This window comes from Phyllostomus discolor, chromosome 10, assembly GCF_004126475.2.
Source record: "Phyllostomus discolor isolate MPI-MPIP mPhyDis1 chromosome 10, mPhyDis1.pri.v3, whole genome shotgun sequence".
Classification (NCBI taxonomy): domain Eukaryota; kingdom Metazoa; phylum Chordata; class Mammalia; order Chiroptera; family Phyllostomidae; genus Phyllostomus; species Phyllostomus discolor.
Genome location: NC_040912.2, coordinates 45,826,470 through 45,847,682, shown reverse-complemented (window position 1 = coordinate 45,847,682; position 21,213 = coordinate 45,826,470). Strand labels below are relative to the sequence as shown.

At 36.9% G+C, this 21,213-nt stretch overlaps 1 protein-coding gene across 5 annotated transcripts in view; it reads left to right on the top strand.

Annotated features, from left to right (window-relative positions):
* Positions 1 to 21,213, top strand: part of RELN (reelin) — a 567,213-nt gene that overhangs the window by 74,943 nt on the left and 471,057 nt on the right. For all 5 annotated transcript variants that reach the window (XM_036010728.1, XM_036010729.1, XM_028525327.2 and 2 more), the window contains exon 2: positions 10,079 to 10,189. In XM_036010728.1, coding sequence (XP_035866621.1) covers positions 10,079 to 10,189 — 111 coding nt within the window. The remainder of the gene's footprint in view (positions 1 to 10,078; positions 10,190 to 21,213) is intronic.

Below are 21,213 nucleotides of genomic sequence, written 5' to 3'. Positions count from 1 at the left end.
AGAGACCTAGGGAATAAAGAAGAAAGGCAATGTGGAGAGATGAAGAAACAGGATGATTTACTTTACACTCACCCCTGTCATTTAAACTTACTTCCAAAGGGCTGAATTTTAAAATAATAAATTCATGACCACATTTGACTGCACCTGTTTTATCTCCTAAGAAGAATTTAAAGGAGGAAAAAATTTCAGTGGCTCTCCTTTTATTACTGGTGGTGCCAGAAGATAAGACTTAGAGACTACATGTAGTTCATCTGAATCTGAATCTGTAATAAACTTATCATAATAGCCTCCCACAGAGATGCTGGATTCCTATTCCAGCCACCAAAGAGCATTTTTTACAGACCCTAGAAAATGTTTTAATACATCATTAAATTTTGCATATACGAGTAGATTTCCTGTACTTGTCACAATTCCCAGATAATGCTGGGTCTTCCCTCTCATTCAGGTGGAAATAAACTTAGGAGGGTGTTTGCAGGTCATTGTGTCCCCTTCCCCACCCTATCCTGCTTTTAGAGATGGACTGATCCAGGGCTCTTTTGACCTTATTATTTTGATCTTCAGCTTAGTCCTTCATCACACTGCATTTAGTCCTCCCTGGAGATCATTCTTTCTGTCTTCTTTGTCCTTCAAGCAACAGTATGAATCTGTATAAAATGAAAAAGAGGAGTAGTATTAACAATAATAAAGGGCTGTGATAATGATTCATGCAGCAGACACAAGGTTAAATGCATTCTACAGAGCAGCCTGGTGGGCGTACTCCCAGGAGCCTACACCCACGTACCTGGGACTTGGAAATACCACTGTACCACTGCCTTCCAAGAGAAAAGCCAAGCCCCTGCTACTCTCTTAGGACTTCCAGGAGATGGAGGCTGCTGTGTTTAATTCAGTCTGTTTAGGATGAGGAGCTTGGCTTCCATTTCTTAGAACCACCTTTTATGCATGCTTTAAGGCAAGGTACTTAAACCAACCCCCCTTTGTTTCAACTTTCTCATGGGTAAAAGAGTATAATAATAGTACTTATTTCATAGGGATATTGAAAGGATTAAATAAATTAATTCTACAAAAGACACAACAGTATTGTTTAGTTATTATTACCATTATTATTGTGAAGGTGTCTATTAAATGAGGGTAAAGAGTTCTTAGAGATGATCTAGGTCAGTAAAGACTCAGGGAATGAGGAAAGGGCGAGTGTTGTTGATTTAGCAGTCCTCAGAGACCAAAGACCAGCAGGGGTCTATGCTAGAAGCAGCCCTCTCCTTCCTCATCATGCCCCTTTTGGGTATTGTTAGAATAAATAGGTAAGGCATGGGTGATTTCTCTCTACTCCTCACAAAAGGCTAACTGGAGTCCTTCCATTCCTGGTCTAATTTCTAAAGATCTCTCTGATTCACTACTGTAGATTCATGTCCTCCCTCGGTGAATCTTGACATCCAGTCATTTCTTTTACATATTTACTTGTATTTTTTATTGGTTGTTGTTGGTTTGAGTATATTATTGAAATGCCTTGTTTAATATTTGAAAACTGCATAAAACCATGTCATAATGGAATAATGTATTTAATGAGATGTATAGTTCAGGAGTCAAGTTCTTATAGAGATTTTGAATGTAAATAATGTATTTTAGATGGTCTGTATTTGGTACACAGAACGAGTAGCACTTTAAAGAAGAATCAGTTGTTGAACACACCATGTTGATAAAATTTTGCAGCAAATAAACTCAGTTTATTTCATTTTCAGAGTAATATGTTTGTTCCTCAGGCTATTTAATCTGTTCTGTATTCAAAAGGCAAATGAGTTTCTGTTCATAAGGCAAAATGTGGCATTTAAAAAATATTGATAATATTAGTTCTGCTGGTGTTTCTCATTTTCAAGATATAAAAAACTGAGAAATGGAGGCTCTGCAATCGGTGCATCATTACTAATACTTAATTTCAACATTTTTGCAATTTGCTGTCCTCTGATGTTTGCCATCTTGAAAAAGATGGAAACATCATTTCATATTTTATGTTTCTTTTCTGCACATATTAAAAGTCTTTTCTATAAAGTAGTAATGGAATATGCTTGAAGTGATCAAAATTTAATGGACCATGGAGCATTTGCAGGCCAGAAGCTATAGGATGAAATGCAAACAGCTTTAAATGCCTAAATTTATTTTCTTTCAGACTTTCATCTTACAGTGATTTTCTGCAAGAATATTAGGGTCTTATTGGGAACAGTTAATACAAGCTGTAATAGATAATAACTGACTCTGTAATTAGTCATTTCAAGACAGAGGTACTCTTTGAGCCACTGATAAGAATTGAATTGTGTCGCTACATCATGTTTTCATTCTGCTGTCACAACCCAGCAATTCATATTCATAGACTCCTGGTGCTAAGCTCATTGCCAATTTAACACAGATGTGGGAGAGATATATACAACCTCCTCAGCCTTTTGATCCCATTTTATTTTTTATTTAAGGAAATGGCAGAGTAACTTCAGAATGAGGATAAGGGTATAAGTGTCTTAGTGACAAAATTATTGGAAGATTAATTTGGTATATACATAAAATATGCATATATATTCACCCACAAAGTATACATATGCAAATAACACAATTATAATTAAATGTAAAATTTAACCAAAATTTTTTCTGATATTTCTGATTTTTTTAGTACTGTCATTTTTATATTTTGAAATTATTATTATTCTTTTGTTTTGTTTTGTTTTGTTTTAGGAGAAACCTCCATTTTCATATACCTCTGTGAATAACACTGGTCTTTTTTGTATATGTGGAAGAGATATTAAATTTGACAAATTTAGTTACATTAATTACACTGTATCCTCAGTTATTTTTTACTTTATTTTTATGTTTTTTCATGTTGTAACAATGGAGCACCTCCTCTGAGCCAGCTCTGAGGAAGGTGGGATATGATCAAATGTTCCCAGTTCCTGAAAGCTATGGGATCACTGAGGAGGCTGAGGGGACTTCCCTAGGAGGTCAGGAAAGACTTCACGTGAGAGATTATTGAAGAGTGGGTGGGTATGATTGTAACAAAGGAAAAATGGGGTGCTTTTAGAGAAAGGCAAGGAGATAGGGAAGAAAAGATGTTCTAAAGTTTAACTGGATCAGAGTGTTTTCAGGTGAAACAGAAATTTGACTGGAAGGGTTAATCCTTGCCACAAGCTGAAGTTCATCTTTAAAACTGCATTGAAACAGGATTTTAATCTGTATGATAAGAAGCTAGAGATATTTGTTGAACAAGGGAATGTTGTGATCTGATAAGACACATGTGCTTTATAATTACAGATAATAATATAAATGCTTTATTTCTGTGCTGATAAGTTCAAAATTCTACTTGCAATCCAAAATATTGATATTGCTTTTTTTCTCTATAATTAGAGTAGCTAGTTTTTTTGTATAACATTTTAATGTAAAAATATTAAAGATATAAAAAATTGACTCTATGACAAAAAAAGTTCCCTGAGGAAGAATTTTATAAAGTTATCGTGAAAATTTGTAAAACCATGAAAAGAAGTAGATCATGTGGCAGGCTGAATTGTTTAGGTGTTTACCTATTTAAAGTCATTAATCATTCCTTTATGATTTTACATAAACCTTTGATGTCTGAATGGGTAACTAATTTTGTGGGTTCTATCCCATGTGGTGATACATTTTAATTTGTATAAAATATCTAGAATTGCTAAAATGTCAGGTAGAATTTATAAACATCTTACTAATAGGGAAGTAGTTCTAAATATCTCCTTTTGCCTTTCTAGTTAGTAAAATCCAAATTACAGTGCTAACAGTTCTTGGCTTACAAGGGTTTTTATTTATAGCTTAGTTCTTAAAGTCTGAATGTATTATGTACTTTCTAGAGCTCATCCTAAGTGTGTTTATAATACATGTTTATGATAAACTTCTTTCTTTACCTCAACATTTAATATGAAATTTTTCTGAAGTGAAAGCTAAGAGTAGACAATGACTACCTGTATACCCACCACCTACATTCAGCAGTTATTCATCTTTTATAGTAAATTTCTCTGAAAGGGAATTGGCACTTGTAAACATTATCTGTTCCCCATCTTAACCTTAGAGCATTTGGCTGATAATCTTGGCAAGTGAATGAAGTGTTTGCTTATTAACTGGGCTAGTTATATATCAGTTAGACACAAGTAGTCCTAACACCTGTTTATCTTAAAGGTAGTTCAAATATAAAAATTTTGTGTAATTTTTCCCTATCCTATTGTACCCAAATTTATATCTTTTAACTGCAATTTCTGTTCATACAAAGGTAGTTTCATAAAACATTTTTAAAGGAAGCATTTTTAATCCTCACTTGAGGATATGTTTATTGATTTTAGAGAGAGAGAAACATCAGTTGGTTGCCTCCTGAATGTGCCCCAACTGATGGTCAAACCTGCAACCTAGATATGTGACCTGACAGGAATTGAACCTGCATCCTTTTGGTGTATGGAATAATACTCCAACCAACTGAGCCACCCAGCCAGGACTTAAAGGAAACATTTTAAAATGACATTAGCTTTGGCCCATTTTAAATTCTCGAGTTTGGGACTATAACATTCTGAATCAGAATCTCAAAAATTTACAAAAATATCTGTAGTGGGAATTAGGACAGTGTATTTTGCACTTGCAAATGAGTATTCATATCTGTTCACACATATACACAAAATCCTATGATTCATGTATAGTTTATTTAAAATACTAGATACAAATATCTGTGTTTTTATTTAGTTGACTTCATTAATGGGCCAAATAGTGTAGTAACCGTGAAAGTTGTAAGTTTTCCTTCTAGCTTATATACATATTTAAAATAATTGTACATTCAGAAATGTGAGCTTCAGCTTTTTTTTTTTTATCACGGACCATGTTAGTACTGTGTATAGAAAACCACTTCTTTATCATAAGCCACTCTTCTGCTTTCAAGAAGATTATCCCAATTGCTTGGGTGGCACAAGTTTGTGGATGTAAATGATGAGCTAAGACTAGAGACACTAAAATAATGCTTGAAGGGTGAGTCCTAGTGGAATGAGAGGGAAAAATAAATCAAGTCAGGGCACATAGGAACAGTAACAGCCAGTGCATGTTAGGGGTCAGGCAAAGCTTGATAGAAAGGAATGATGAAGATTTGGTAAGGCAAGGGGAGAGGCCCCAAATGAAAACTGGAACTGGCAGGAGTTGATGATGCAGAATTACACAGTAAGGAGAGCTAGGAATCCTTGACTGAGATCCTGACATCTGCCCCACCAGGTGCCTGCACATATGCAATCACTGCACTGCCCACACTTGAGTTCTGCTGCCTGCCAGGATTCTCCACCTACCCCCACCCCTCAACACACACTGCTTCGTTCTGACCATAGTCCACATCCGAGCCTGAGCTGTGACCTCAGCAGGCCCAAGACAAGTGGCAAAGTGGCATCCCCAGCTTGTTATTAATTTGTGCACCCATCTTCTCAGTGTCAATTTAAAACAGAGGCTAAACGCTCTTGGAGAAAAGGGTGAGAGAAAAAAGAAGCATGTGTGGCAGCTCTCGGTCTTTCCTAACAGTTATTCAGTTCTCGTCTCAAACAGCAATTCTCATAGCAAAATAAAACCACTGCTAGTCTACCATAACAACTGGTAAATTCGAATTATTGATGGCTTACATATCTAGTGATGTTTCACCTAGGAAGGGATGTGCACCTAGAGAGCTGTCTGCATGGCCTGTACCTCACTTGGGAACTGAGAACATTTGGGCCTGCTATGCCCCTGAATGTCCATCCAGGCTGCTAATCCCTTGCCTGACTTCCCTTCTCACCTGTCACCCAGTATACCTCCAGACCCAGAGGATGAAGCAAACTCTGATTTTAACTCCTCCACACACCGTAATGCCTGCTTCAGATCAGTGCTCTTCTTTATGTAGGTTTTTGACTGCTGAAGCACCCAGGTCTAGTGAAAATATCTCAGAAATAAGAAGACTGGATTTTATTTCCAATATTATCAATTTGCTAGGTCAGTTTGGGCAAGTTTTCCTCTCTGCTTGGTTCTATTCCTAGCAGTATATTGTTTGGTAACCTCAAGACAAGGTGAGCTTAAATATGTGAGAAATAATTTTTAAACATTGACTGTCTTGGGAAAATGTAATTACTAAGAAAAAACAAACAAAAATAAATAAAAAAAAATTAAAAAAAAATCCCTGGCTGGAATAGCTCAGTGGATTGAGCTCGGGCTGGGAACCAAAGTGTCCCAGGTTCGATTCCCAGCCAGGGTACATTCCTGGGTTGCAGGCCATAACCCCCAGCAACCGCACATTGATGTTTCTCTCTCTCTCTCCCTCTCTCTCTCCCTCTCTCTCTCTCTCTCTCTCTCTCTCTCTCTCTCTCCCTCTCTCTCTCTCCCTCCCTCCCTTCCCTCCCTAAAAAAAAAAAAGAAAAAACACATTAATTTTAGAGAGTCTTTTTGCTTTAAATACTATCCATAAACTGACTACTCCCAAATTTCAATCCCTAGTCCAGATCTCTTCATATATCTCTTTGCATATACTCCAGACATCTCCAGTTGGATGTCCAAAGAGACATCTCAACCTCAACATAACCAGAACTGAACAGCCACCCAGTTCCTCAAGCCTGTTTCTGCTGTGGCCTTCCTTAACTCAGTTGATGGTATCACCAGCTTTCCTGCTGCTCAGACTGAAAACCTGAGTCAACTTTGGAATCACCTTCTCCCATACCCTAAATCTAGTCCATCAGTGAATCCTGTTGGCTCTGCCTTTAGATCATATCCAGAATCTTGCCACTTATACCATGTTCTGAGCTACCAATGTCTCTCCCATGGATTGTTGCATTAGACATCAATTTGGTCTTCCTGGTTCTACCCTCCTCTCTCTACAGGGGAAAAGGTACAGGGAGTAAGAAGCATAAATGGTAGTTACAAAATAGGGGGAGGTTAAGAATAGTATAGGAAATGGAGAAGCCAAAGGACTTATATGTGTGACCCACGGGCATGAACTAAGGGGTGGGGGAAAATTCTGATGGGTGCAGGAGTGCAGGGTGGAGGGACATAAAGGGGAGAAAAAATGGGACAATTGTAACAGTATAACCAATAAAATATATTTTAAAAACAGTCAGGAATTCTTTTAAAATGTGTGTCAGGTCATGTCACTCCTCTGCTTACAACTTTCTAATGTTCTAAACCAAAGTCTTTACAGTTGCCTACATGGTTCTATGTGATCAGCCTCCATTCCTTCTTTGTTCTCACCTCCTTTTGCCCTCCTCCTAGCTCACTACACTCCAGCCACATTAGCCTCTGTGGTGTAGCTCACATAACCAAGTCTTCACAGTAGTCCCTTCCTCTGACTTGGACTCTCACCCTTCACATACCTGAAGTGCCAAACAATTCCCTCACCTTCTTCAAGTTTAAGCTTAATTCTTAATCACACTATTTAGAATTGCAAATAACGCCCTGTCTCCCTGGCCCCACAATCCCCATATTCCCAATGTCCCATATTTCTACTTCACCCCTTTGTTTCTATAAGTAATTATTACCTTTAACACATTATACTGATTTACTTGCAGTGGCTTTTGTTTTTATGTTTATTGTCAGTCTCATTCTGCAGAATGTAAACTCCATCAAGGCAGGTATCTTAAGTGTCTGGAACAATTCAGACAATTTGGGGTGTTCAAAGATATGTATTAAAATGTTTATTAAGGAATAACTCATTCTTACCAAAGTGTACAAGTTTGTTTTATATAAAACTAATTTCCAGAGGAAAAATATGTTTTAAATCCTAGACTTTATATGTCACATGAATCCCACTTGGAAAAGCCACATGGAAAGAAAAGAAGACAGGGAAGTTGGTTATTTATATGTTTAAAACATTTTCCAGAATGCAAGACAAATCAATGCAGAGACCAAGAGACAGCCAAAGAAATCTGCCAAAACAGCAGAGCAACTTAAGTATTTGTGTTCATATTCTCACATGCTGTATGTTTATACAAACCATCCACAGAAAAGATTCCCTGTTAGAAACTGATTATAATCTATTTCTCAACCTGCTAGAGTTGAGAATTCAGTGTAATTTGAAGGAAAAATTATATTTGCATTTGGAAAATGGTTGCTCTCTTGACACTGGAACACTGTTCATTTCCCCTCTCTATACAGAAGTAATGCTTAATCTTTATGTGAACTAGTAATGAGTATATTTTTGTTAAAGAAGAATAAATTTTGCCCAGACTCATACAGGACACAAGACATTACTTTCTAATCACCAGGTTTTCTTTTAGTCAAAAAGAGAATGGGTCCAGGATGACCTGAGACACAGCATTAGAGTTTAGAGGACTTTAACAGGAAGTGACTTGGTTCTAACACCCTTAGATGGGGCACAGAAGCAGTTTAAACTTTTTTACCTAAGTCAAGGTGAGCTCACTGAACCAAAGGATAAAGGCATCAGTAGACCAGTTGTGAAAACCTGGGATAAACAAATCAGAGGGCTGATGATTAGGGTGTGATTCTGTAGATGAGATTTAGACTCTGAGAGATGAAGTGATTTTGCTCAAGAATGTGTAGCAGCAGATGAGTGCCCAGTGTGCAGATCCATCTCTTGCCCAGCCTAGGGCTTTGTACACCATGACATGGGGTTACCTCCTGGCAACCTTGGTCCTCTTTCTCTCTAATAACAGTGATATTAACTCTATTGCTTTCATTTTCCTTTTCTTCAAATAATCCTCATGAATGTAATAATCTGCGAAAGAGGTTATTAAATAAGGGTTTGGCCACATACACTTTGCCCACTTGGGATATGGGGGACACAGATAGGAAATAGGAGAGAAGCCAGGTTAAACAGCATCAGAAATTTTGATACCATTTTAGATGGTATCAGACAGCACTGGACATGTTCTTAATTGTTTTGTGCTACAGATTCCTCATTTGTATCCTGGGGATAATAATAGTATCCCCTTAATAAACATGTTTCAATAATGATATGAGATAATGCATGTTAACTACTCAGCTCCATGCCTAGCTGAGTGGTTTACTTGTAGTTTAACATGCCAGCTCTCAAAATATTAGCTATTATTAAAGGACATGAAGGTGATTTACTCCAACATCCAATGTCATTTTGGAGATAGCATAAGTCAGGCTATTCTAATGATATATGTGTTTTGTTTTATTCTTCATAATATGGATGTTTCAGACCATTCAGCTGTACTCACTAGATTTCTTGGAGTTTAATTGACTCTTCTTATTGCCACCAAGCATTGATGATAGCCTTGTACTGTGTACTACCAAAATAATATTACCTTCTCACAGCTGCTTCCTACAAATGGCATCATCTTGATCTTATAAAACCAATACAGGCGAAAATATTATGTCAAGGAGGAAAACATGATCAATTTTTAGGGTTGTGAGCAAGATAAAATTTTAAAAAGCCAAACCTGAGTAGCATACAGATACATTTAATTTAAAACTTTTCTTCCCAGCAACACCCTGATTTTCTGGTTATGAATCCTCTTGAACTCATTTTGTAGACTTTGGTGTAAAACTTAAAAAACACAGGGGTCTTTCTCTCTTGATAAGGAAAAGGGCTGACTGTCTTTATGCAAATCAGTCTGCTTTTGTCAAAAAGCTTCAGGGACTCATCTGTGAAATGTAGACTCACAATAAGTGCGTCTTACTGATCTTCTTTCAGCTGATGTAAGATTGTTTCCCACAGTATAGAATACTTAAAACAAAAAGTGTTTCATCACAATGCCAAAGCTCCAGTAATGTCTTTGACTGCCTTCAGGGGTGTTGGTGGAGGTGGGGAAACTAGCTATTCAATACTTCATTATTTTTAGATGATTTTGCACATAGCTAGAGAAAGTGCAAATGAATGCAGATAAGACTGATGTACTAAATTTAGGACTAGCAATTATAGACATGGAATTCTGAGCTTCATTTTGCTCTTCTGTAATTTGTAATATGTGTAAAGAAAATACTAACTAGCAATAGCATAAAAATTAATATGAGTAAAAATTTTGACAATGTCTAACACTTCAGAAGTGTATCTCATTATTCTAATTGTATTAATTGAGGTTTCTTTTCTTTTCCCCCTGTATTTCAGTGACTATTTCAACAAGCACCTTTTTTGATGGCTTGCTGGTGACAGGACTATACACATCTACAAGTGTGCAGGCTTCACAGAGCATTGGAGGTTCCAATGCTTTTGGATTTGGTAAGCTATCCTGACATAAGAAATCAATAATTATCAATATTTTATATAGTTAGAGATCTTGTTTTTGAAATAATCTGTTTTAAAATATTAGGCATTATTTCAGAGAAAATAATCTGAAGTGATTTTTTTGTGTTTGTTTTTGAAGTTGGGTGACCTGAAATAAGCTACGTAAATGTGCAGCCAACCATGTATGATCTTGGTGTGACCATCTAGATCCCTCTCTCCATCATCTGCCACTATTACACTTGGCCCTGTGGGTCCATGGAATATTCTCTCATTTAGGTCATATAGGTTGCTAGAATTGGAATTCACTTTGATGCCCATGTGATTATTCTGTATCCGTTTTTTTATAAACAGTTCCTAAAATCCTGGAGTAGGTGAAAAGTGTCATGTTAAGTTTGGCAAGTAAGCATTCAGTGTTACACATAGAAGATGGTAATAATTGTTTAAATGATTGAATTCATGAGTATTCATAAAAGAATGTGATTTACTATTTAAGGCATTTATATGGAGTCATTGTCCTTAAATCAGAGGCATGTTAGGTTACTCTTTTTAAGTATTTTTTATTGATTATACTATTACAGTTTTCCCAATTTCCCCCCTTTATCCCCCCTCCACCTTACCCCCCCATCCCTCCAGCATTCCCCACCCTCCTTAGTTCATGTCCATGGATTGTACATATAAGTTCTTTGAGTCTTCTGTTTCCTATATCATTTTTATCTCTCCCCATCTATTTATGCCTACCAGTTGTGCTTCTTCCCTGTACCTTTTCCCCCCTATTCCTTCCTCCCCCCTTCCCACTGAACTCCCTCCATGTGATGTCCATTTTTCTGATTCTGTTCCTGTTCTGGTTGTTGGCTTAGTTTTTGTTTTCATTGTTTTTCTTTTCTTTTGCATTCATTTGTTGATAGTTGTGAGTTTGTTGTCATTTTATTATTCACAGTTTCGATCTGCTTTTTCTTAGATAATTCCTTTTATGTTTCATATAAGGACTTGGTGATGATGAATTCCTTTAAGTTGACCTTATCTGGGAAGCACTTTGTCTGTCCTTCCATTCTAAATGAAAGCTTTGCTGGGTAGAGTAATCTTGGATGTAGGCCCTTGCCTTTCATGACTTAGGATACTTCTTTCCAACCCCTTTTTGCCTGTAAGGTTTCTTTTGAGAAATCAGCTGATACCCTAATTGGCACCCCTTTGTAGGTAACTCTCTTCTTTCCTCTTGCTGCTTTTAGGATTTTCTTTGTCTTCAATCTTGGGTAAGTTAATGATGATGTGCTTTGGTGTGTTCCTCTTTGGGTCCAACTTCTTTGGGACTCTCTGGGCTTCCTGGACTTCCTAGAAGTCTATTTCCTTCACCAGACTGGAGAAGTTTTCATTCATTATTTGTTCAACTAAGTTTTCAATTTCTTGTTCTTCTTCTCCTGGCACCCCTGTAATTCAGATATTGGAATGTTTCAGGGTGTCCCAGAGAATCATCAGCCTCTCTTCATTTTTTTTGGATTCTTGTTTCTTCTTTCTGATCTGGTTGGATGTTTATTTTTTCCTTTTGAAAGCATTGCTTCGAGTTCTGGTTTCCTTCCTGCCACTGCTGGTTCCCTGAATATTTTGCTTTATTTCATTTTAGGTATCTTTAATTTGTTCTTTCATTTTTTGACCAAGCTCAATCAGGTCTATGAGCATTTCGATTACCAAGGCTTTAAATTCTCCATCAGATGGGTTGGTGATCTCCTCCTTGCTTAGTTCCCTTTCTGAGGTTATGCTCTATTCTTTCATTTGGGCCATATTTCTTTGTCTCGGGGTACCTGTTAAGTTGTGAAGGGGCAGGGCCTTAGCTATTCACCCAGGCAGGGCAACCCTCTTTGCTGTGCTATAGTGCTGGCTGTGGGGGAGGGACCAGAGAGGGAACAATAGACAAGCCTGCCTGCCTGCTGTCTCTAGCACACTTTTCAACAAACTCTCAAGTGAGACTGGGAGAAACTCCCACTGCAGCATCCCCAGCCATAGCCCACAGGTCTGCTCTCAGTCTCAGTTTTCCCCTTAAGTCAGCCCCTCCCACGAAGCCCACTGAGCTCAGCAGCCAGCCTCACCCCCCACAGTCCTCCTATAACCAAGGTATTTCTGAGTCCACCCACTTGGTGTGGGCCTTACTGATCTGGTTGCTGTGGTTGATTTTTTTCTTTAATTCCTTGGTTGTCAGAGTTCCATGCAGTTTGATTTTCTGGCACTTTTGGTTGTTTATTGATTTTAGATTGGCTATTATCCTCCTTTTAGTTATGCAAGGAAACAAAGGGTTTCCACCTACACCTATATCTTCACTGGAACTCCCCTGTAGGTTACTTATGTGGAGAGACTGGAGGTTACACAATGGTCATTGATTTTTCAATTTGGAAATCTCTACTTTACTCATAATCTGTAATATCTGTAAACTTGTCAAACTGGAATCAAGCAGACCCTGTTAAGCATCAAAAATGCAAATTTACTATATTACTCTATATAGGACATGAAATCCCTGGTCTTACTCTAATATTGGAAAGATATACAAGACTTCCTGCATTGATGTGAGAAGGAAGAATTGCATTATCAAAGGTGCTTATGAGTTCAAAATTTTATTTTTTCTGGGGTATTTATTAATTAAGAAATTTATACTACTTTTGATATATGAAAGAGTACCTCTTCTGTGTTAGCCCCAAGTATGCCCAAGTGACTTACTCACTGATGTCAGAGTAATAATGCTGATGCTGCATGGTCAGTCTGCTGGCCCAAGATGAGCTTCACAGGTTAGGGCTTAAAGGGATCTGGAAGTCATTTATTCATCATGCTAAATCACTTGACATTGAGAATTTGCCTTAGTTTTAAATGATCCCATATAAGATTTACAGTCTGTTGGTAACTGCTTCTAGGGTCTAATCCTCAAGAAAAAAAGCTTCTCCAGCACACAGTTATGATAAAAAGAGTAAGCAAAGTGGGAATAGAGGGAGCATACCTCAACATAATAAAAACCATATACAAGAATCCTACAACCAACATAATACTCGATGGTCAAAATATAAAAGCTTTTCCCCTAAGATCAGGAACAAGACAAGGGTGTTCACTTTCATCACTCATTCATCGTAATACTGGAAGTTTTAGCAACAGCAATCTGACAAGAAAAAAGAAAAGGCATCCAAATTGGAAAATGGGAAGTAAAACTGTCATTATTTTCAGATGACATGGTAGTGTACATAGAAAACCCTATGGTCTCCACCAAAAAACTAGACATAATAAGTGAATTTGGCAAAATAGTGGGATACAAAGTCAATATTCAGAAATTGATGACATTTTTGTACACCAACAATGAAGTATCAGAAAGGGAAACTAAGAAAAAATATCCCATTTACTATAGCAACAAGAAAAATGAAGTACCTAGGAATAAAGATTACCAAGGAGGTGAAAGAACTGTACTAAAAAAAACTACAGAACACTGAAGAAGGAAACAAAGGAAGACACAAATAAATGGAAGCACATACTGTTTTTGTGGATTGGAAGAATTAACATCATTAAAATGTCCATACTTCCCAAAGAAATCTGTAGATTCAATGCAATTCTTATTAAAATATCAATGGCATATTTCACAGATCTAGAACAAATATTTCAAAAATTTATATGGAACCAATAAAGACCTGAAATCGCCTCAGAAATCTTGAGAAAGAAGAACAAAGGAGGAGGGATTACAATACCTGATATGAAACTATACTATAATACCACTGTAATCAAAACAGCCTGATACTGGTGTAAGAATGGACACGTAGATCAATGGAATGGAACAGAGAGCTCAGAAATAAACCCAAAGCTATATAGTCAATTAATATTTGACAAATAGGGAAGGAGCATACAATAGAGTAAAAATATCTTCTTTAATAAATGGTGTTGGAAGAACTAGACTGGTAAATGCAAAACAAAACAAAACAAACAAACAAACAAACAAACAAAAAACTAGACCACTAACTTACACCATACACCAGAATAAACTCAAAACTGATAAAAAACTTAAATATAAATCATGACACCATAAAAGTCATAGAGGAAAACATAGATGAAAACAGAGGGGATGTGGGATGGGTGGAGGAAAGCAAAGGGGGAAAAATTGGAACAACTGTAGTAGAATAACACAAAAGTAATTAAAAAATTAAAAGTTCCTCTTAGGTTTAAAAATTCCACTTATTTAGCCCCACTCTTTTTGTGTTCTGCAGAGGTGAAAGGTCAGTTATGATTATATAGGTGAGTAATATACAAGGTGGGGAAATAGGTACATAATTTACAGTTATTTGTATGGAAAATAATATAGTAAATCATAAATAATAATACAAGAATAAACTTTGTTTCTTGTACTCAAAACTGTAAACCTACTTTTGTCCCACCCTGTACGTAACATACTAGTACCTCTTATATTATAACAGGATCCACTAGTAGAATTGCCAGATTTAACAAAAATTTACTAGAGATTCAATTAAATTTGAATGCATATATGTGATACATATGTGTGTGTATATATGTGTGTATATATACACACACACACATATTTGTGTGAAAAATATGTGTGTGTGTATGTGTGTGTGTGTGTGTATAAGAATGCAATATTTGTGTTATGATCTCCTGGCTTCTACCATAGCCCAATTAAATCAAAACCTGTGGGACTTGGGCTTGGGCATTGGTAATTTTTAAAGCTCCCCAGGTGATTATGATAGTTTTCCAGGGCTGAGAACCACTGCACTGGATTAGTCCAGTATCCAGTGGCATCTGTATCAATGGCAACTTATAAATACAGAGTCCCAGGCCTTTCTCTAGACTTAGTGATTTATATCCCATAGGGATGGGACTCAGTTACCAATTTTTAATAAGCACTCCAGATGACTGATACATATTAAAGTTTGAGAACCACTCATCTATATTAATTAAATGATAGAGACAGACATTATTTAATGACCATGTAAATATATAATAGTAAGTCTTGCTAATGCCTAGCTAGCTAGGAGAAGTACTGAGTGCTGGGAAAGGGTTAGGACAGAGATATTGATCTAACTTGGGGTAAAATGGAATGTAGTTAGGAAAAGCTACCCTGAGGAAGTGGTATTGAGCTGAGACGTGAAGAATGAGTAGCAATTAGTTAGCTAAAGGTCTGTGGAAGTTGGTACACAGATTACCTGAAGGAGGGAACAGTAGATTGAAAGGTCTCAGGGTGGGAAGAGACTAGCTGTGTTCTAACTGGGTCAGGCATCAAGAGGGAAATGATAGGGCAGGATAGGAGGTCAGAGCCAGACCATTCAGAATCTTGGGAAGGGGAAACTATTGAGGACTTTAGGCTGAGAAGTGACTTGAGCATGTTTTCATCTTAAAAAGATCACTCTGAGGTCAGCATGGAGAATAAACTGTAGGGTACAGCAGTGAATGCAGAAAGGCTGATGTGGTGAAAGGTTCTGACGTGATTGATAGGGCATATGAGGAGTCCAAGTAGAGGCTGGCATTGGCAATGAGAAGGAATGGTATGTGGAGGGGTAAAGTTTGGGCTGTGGAGTCACATAAACCTACTTGCAGATTCAGTCCCCAATTATTTTAGCCATGTGGCTCAGCCAAATTGCTAAACTTTTCTAAGCTTAATTTCCTCATCTATGAAAAGGTGATGATAATGGTACCTGCTTCATAAGATGTTGCGTAGTCATGAGGATTAAAGGAGTTGGTTTACATAAAGCCCTAGCACATAGAAAATGCTCAGTGAAACTCGGTATTCCAAAATTATAAATCTTGGTAACAAAAGCAGCTGATTTTCGCAGTCCAGAACTTTTATATACTTTATTTGAGGAAAAAAATGTTCTCAGGTGGAATTAATCTGGAGTTTACAGATCCATATGTTTTGAGAAGACTTAGCTGAATGAAGTAACTATCATTTGTCAAAATGGACACTTTAAGTGAGAAAAATCATTAAATATCATTCATAAGTATGTTGTAAACACATTTGGAAGAACATATGAAATGAATGTATCATATTGCCTCAGATTTTAGCTAGTTAAGCCAAACAAAAACCTAAGGATGAAATTGTTAGAAATTATTTAGGACACCCAGGCTTTGAGATACTTTGTGTGGTGGTGACTCTGAAAGCTATAAATGCAGTTTCACTTCAGTTAGAATGTATTCTGAGTAGCTTAAATTGTAAATAGTCTTCCCATCATGGGTATTTGAGATGGTCTGAAGACAGTTCTGAGCTTGAAGCACCTTGATGGTGGTCTGACTTCCATAATAAAATGCTCCGATGACCATTTTTATAGTCACTAGCCATTTTTATAGAACACGATTTTTATATGGATGGATAGATACATGAGATCTTTTTAAAGTTTCAGTAATATCCAAAGAACTGTGTATTGATGTGATTGTGCTAAATTATCTTAACAATGAATTAAAATCACAGTGAGATTCACTTCATACTGATGAGAATGGACATCATAAAGAAATCAACAAACAACAACTGTTAGAGAGGATGTGGAGAAAAGGGAACCCCAGTGCACTGTTGGTGGGAATGCAAACTGGTTCAGACACTGTGGAAAACAGTATGGAATTTCCTCAGGAAACAAAATGGAATTGCCTTTTGACCCGGCAATTCCACTGCTGGGATTATACCCTAAGAATCCTGAAATACCAATTCAAAAGAATCTATGCACCCCAATGTTCATAGCAGCACAATTTACGATAGCCAAGAGCTCGAAGCAACCTAAGTGCCCATCAGTAAATGAATGGATCAAAAAGCTATGGTACATTTACACAATGGAATACTATGCAGCAGAAAGACAGAAGGAGCTCCTACCCTTTGCAACAGCATGGATGAATCTGGAGAGGTTTATACTAAGTGAAATAAGTCAGGTGGTGAGGGACAAATACCATATGATCTCAGCTATAAATGGAACCTAATCAACAAGGCAGACAATCAAGCAAAATATAACTAGAGACATTGAAATTAAGAACAAAGGGATAGTAACCAGAGGGGATGTGAGAGGGGATAATGGAGGGAAAGGGTGGAAGTGTTTTCAGGAACATGTATAAAGGACACATGGATAAAACCAAAGTGGGGTAGGATCAAGGGTGGAAAGTGGGGATGGCTGGGGTAGAGGGAAAATGGAGACAACTGTACTTGAACAACAATAAAAAAGTGTGAAAAGAATTTTAAAAGAGGTGAAAAGAAATAAAAAATATAAAAAATAAAAAATAAAAAATAAATTAAATAAATACCTGAATATTGTTAAATAGAGTTAATCTTCATAAATAATGCTTTTAAATATATTTTATTGATTAGGTTATTACAGTTGTCCCAATTTTTCCCCTTTTGTCCTCCTCTACCTGGTATCCCCCTTCCCTCCAGCAATTCTCTGCCTTAGTTTATGTCCATGGGTCATACATATAAATTCTTTGGGTTCTCCATTTCCTATACTATTCTTAACTCCCCCTCCCTATTTTGTACCTACCAATTATACTTCTTAATCCCTGCTCCTTTTTCCCCATTCTCTCCTTTCCTCCTCCCATGATAACCCTCCATGTGATCTCCATATCTGTGATTCTGTTCCTATTCTGGTTGTTTGCTTAGTTTGTTTGTTTGTTTGTTTGTTTTTTAGATTCAGTTGTTGATAATTTTGAATTTGTTGCCCTTTTAATGTTCATAACTTTGATCTTCTTTTTCTTAAATAAGTTCCTTTCATATTTCATGTAATAATGGCTTGGTGATGATAAAGTCCTTTAGCTTTACCCTGTCTGGGAAGCACTTTATGTGCCCTTCCATTCTAAATGGAATGGCATTTCTGGATGGAGTAATCTAGGTGGTAGGTCCTTGCTTTTCATCACTCTGAGTACTTCTTGCCAGTCCCTTCTTGCTTGCAAATTTTCTTTTGAGAAATCAATTCATAGTCTTTGTAGATTACCCTCTGCTTTTCTCTTGCTGTTTTTAAGATTCCCTCTTTATCTTTTACCTTTGGCATTTTAATTATGATGTGCCTTGTTGTAGTCCTCTTTGGGTCCAACTTGTTTGGGATTCTCTGTGCTTCCTGGACTTGTACGTCTATTTCCTTCATCAAATTAGGGAAGTTCTCCTTCATTATTTTTTCAAATAAGTTTTTAAGTTTTTGCTCTTCCTCTTCTCCTTCTGGCATCCTTATGATTCAGATGTTGGTATGTTTAAAGTCCCTTAGGTTCCTAAGCCTATGCTCATTTTTTAAAATTCTTTTCTTTTCCTGTTGTTCTGATTAAATGCTTTTTCCTTCCTTGTGTTATAAAACTGTTGGTTTGATTCTACAGTACTATTAGTATCCTGTAGATTTTGTTTCACTTAGTGTAACCTTCATTTCTTCCCTTATGTTTTTACTGTATTCAATGAATTTTTTGAGCATCCTGATCACCAATGTTTTGAAATCTACATCTGATAGATTGATTATTTCTCTTTCATTTAGTTCTTTTTCGGGGGTTTTGTTCTGTTCTTTCATTTGGGCCATATTTCTTTGTCTCTACTCAGCAGCCTCCCTGTGTTTGTTTCAGTGTATTAGGCAGAGCTTCTTTGACTCCCTGTAAAAGATACTTGTAAATTGTGTCCGATGGTGCCTTAGGTAATTGCCCTAGTGGGGCAACACACTTTGTGGCTGTGTGTGGGGGGAGGGCTCAGAGAGGGGACAATGCTGCTGCCTGGCTTCTGGAGATTTTCCCAGAACTTTCTCCTTTTCCAGCCACTTCACCCACTTCCCATATGTGACTCGTGCTCTACCAGGTGTTGCCCTGGTGGTGAATCCCAGAGTGGGTGGGTTTTCATACATTCTAACTCCACTTGGGCCCTCTAAAAGGTCTCTCCTAAAAATCCAGCAGTTTCTTCCATCACCCCAATCCCCACTGATTTTTACAGCCTGAATGTATTGGGATTTATCTTCCTGGTGCTGGAACCCTGGACTCTGTGGTCTAGCCTAGAGCTATGATCACTCGCTCCCAAGGTATTCCTCATGATTCTTATCCACCACACATGAATGTGGGATTGCCCATTCTACCACCACTGTAGCCACCCCTCCATACCACACCGGGTCTCTGTGTCTTTCCATGTGTCTCTACAACCCTGCCCCTCCTACCCGTGTAGATGAATGTGGCTTTTTAAAATCCTGGTTGTCAAACTTTCATACAGCTCAATTTTCTGATGGTTCTGGTGGCTATTTGCTTTGAGGGATAGTTGTAACTCTCTCTGTGGTTGCATGAGGAGGCGAATTGTGTTTACCTATCCATAAATAATGTTTTTGATGATTATATAAAGCAACTATGGTACATTTACACAATGAAATGCTACTCATCCATAAAAAAGAAGAAAATTTTACCCTTTGCAACAGTATGGATGGACCTGAAGAACATTATGCTAAGTGAAATAAGTGAGTCAGAGAAAGACAAGTACCATATGATTTAACTCATATGTAGAATCTAATGAACAAATTGGATTAACAAGCAACACAGAGACAAATTGTGATAGAGACACATAGATAGAGAGCAGGCTGATAGCTCTGGGTGTGGGTGGGGGAAGCTTGAGGTGTGGAGGGATTGTGCAAAAATGAAAAAGGACTCATGGACATGAACAACAGTGGGTGACTGAAGGAGAAAGGGGGGAGGCCGAGGTAGAAGAGGATATAAAGGGGATAAATGGTAATGGAAAAAAATCTATTCCAATATGAACTAAGAATTAAGTATTAAAGTAAACATGCAAGGCCTCAGTGCATGTAAGGTCTCAAAAAATGTACTGTTATGCATTCTTTCTTGAGGTTTCTGCACAAATGCATGTCAGGAAGCCTATTCTTGACCACCTTTTATAAAAAAAGAAAGAATGTATCTCCCCACCTAAAAAATAGCAGGAGGCAAAATGTCTTTTTAGATAAATGGTCACTTTTTGGAACAAATGCACATTATTTTTTGGTATTTGATTTAAGTTTAACATATTCTTTACAATTTAAGAACAAAATGAAAAAATATAATTAGGTTAGGTGCTGGTGAGAAAGTAGAGGAAACTCTTAAGAAGGTAAAATGTCAAAGTATGCTGTTCTTTGGTAGTTTTAATAGTTGTAGCAGGATCAGGCTGAAATAATGTGGCATTCTTTGATCTAGAACAAAAGAGTTATTGAATACATAATCTATCATTAGGCTCTGACTTTAATGGAATGTAAAGCAAACATGATTTTTTGGCATTTTCTCAACACGTCATAGGATTAGTGTGTGATATTAATGTGTTTAAGTAGCTGTGACAAATAAGGCAAAGTAAAGCATAGAGATGAATCTAAAAGGGTACTTCTGAAAGTTTTTCCGCTTAGAGTTAATTTTAATGTACTAATTTCACTGAAGTTATAGCCACACTCCTTTCAATATGAAATATGTATATGATGAGCCAAAATAAGACTATAATCATTCTTAAGATACTGTTGTATAAATGTAATTCTGCACTTGAACAATGATTAAAATAAAGTTAAAAAATAAATAAATGTAATTCTGCTAACATAACTACAACCTTTTATGCAAAACGAACAGTCTTTAAAATGCATGCCTCACTGACCAAATACAGACAAATGCCTAATAGCCAGAAATACATTAAAACAATAGTTATGCAAAAGATGACTGTATGCCAGCAATGTGATTTGAAATACCTCATTTTGCTTGTCAATATAAGAAATCATGCTGCCCTAGGGAAGTGTGATGTTTAATTATGGATATCTCTTTGTGCATCCCAGAAAAAAAAATGCTTCCCTCTTGTCTTTGGCATTGAATTCCAGTTCAATCATGTAAATCTTCAAGACTCATTGTGGTTGCTCAATAAAGGGATATTTGAATATTCTTTCATACAAAATTGTTCATTTTTCAGAGGCTGAAATGCATTTTACTCAATATTTAGTATTCTGGCCCTAAAAGCATTTTACTACATTCTTGATATTCTGGCTCCAAAACCTGAGAATTGCATTTGCAGGTCTGATTAGCAGCAGTCACACTTCAAATTGTTAGAG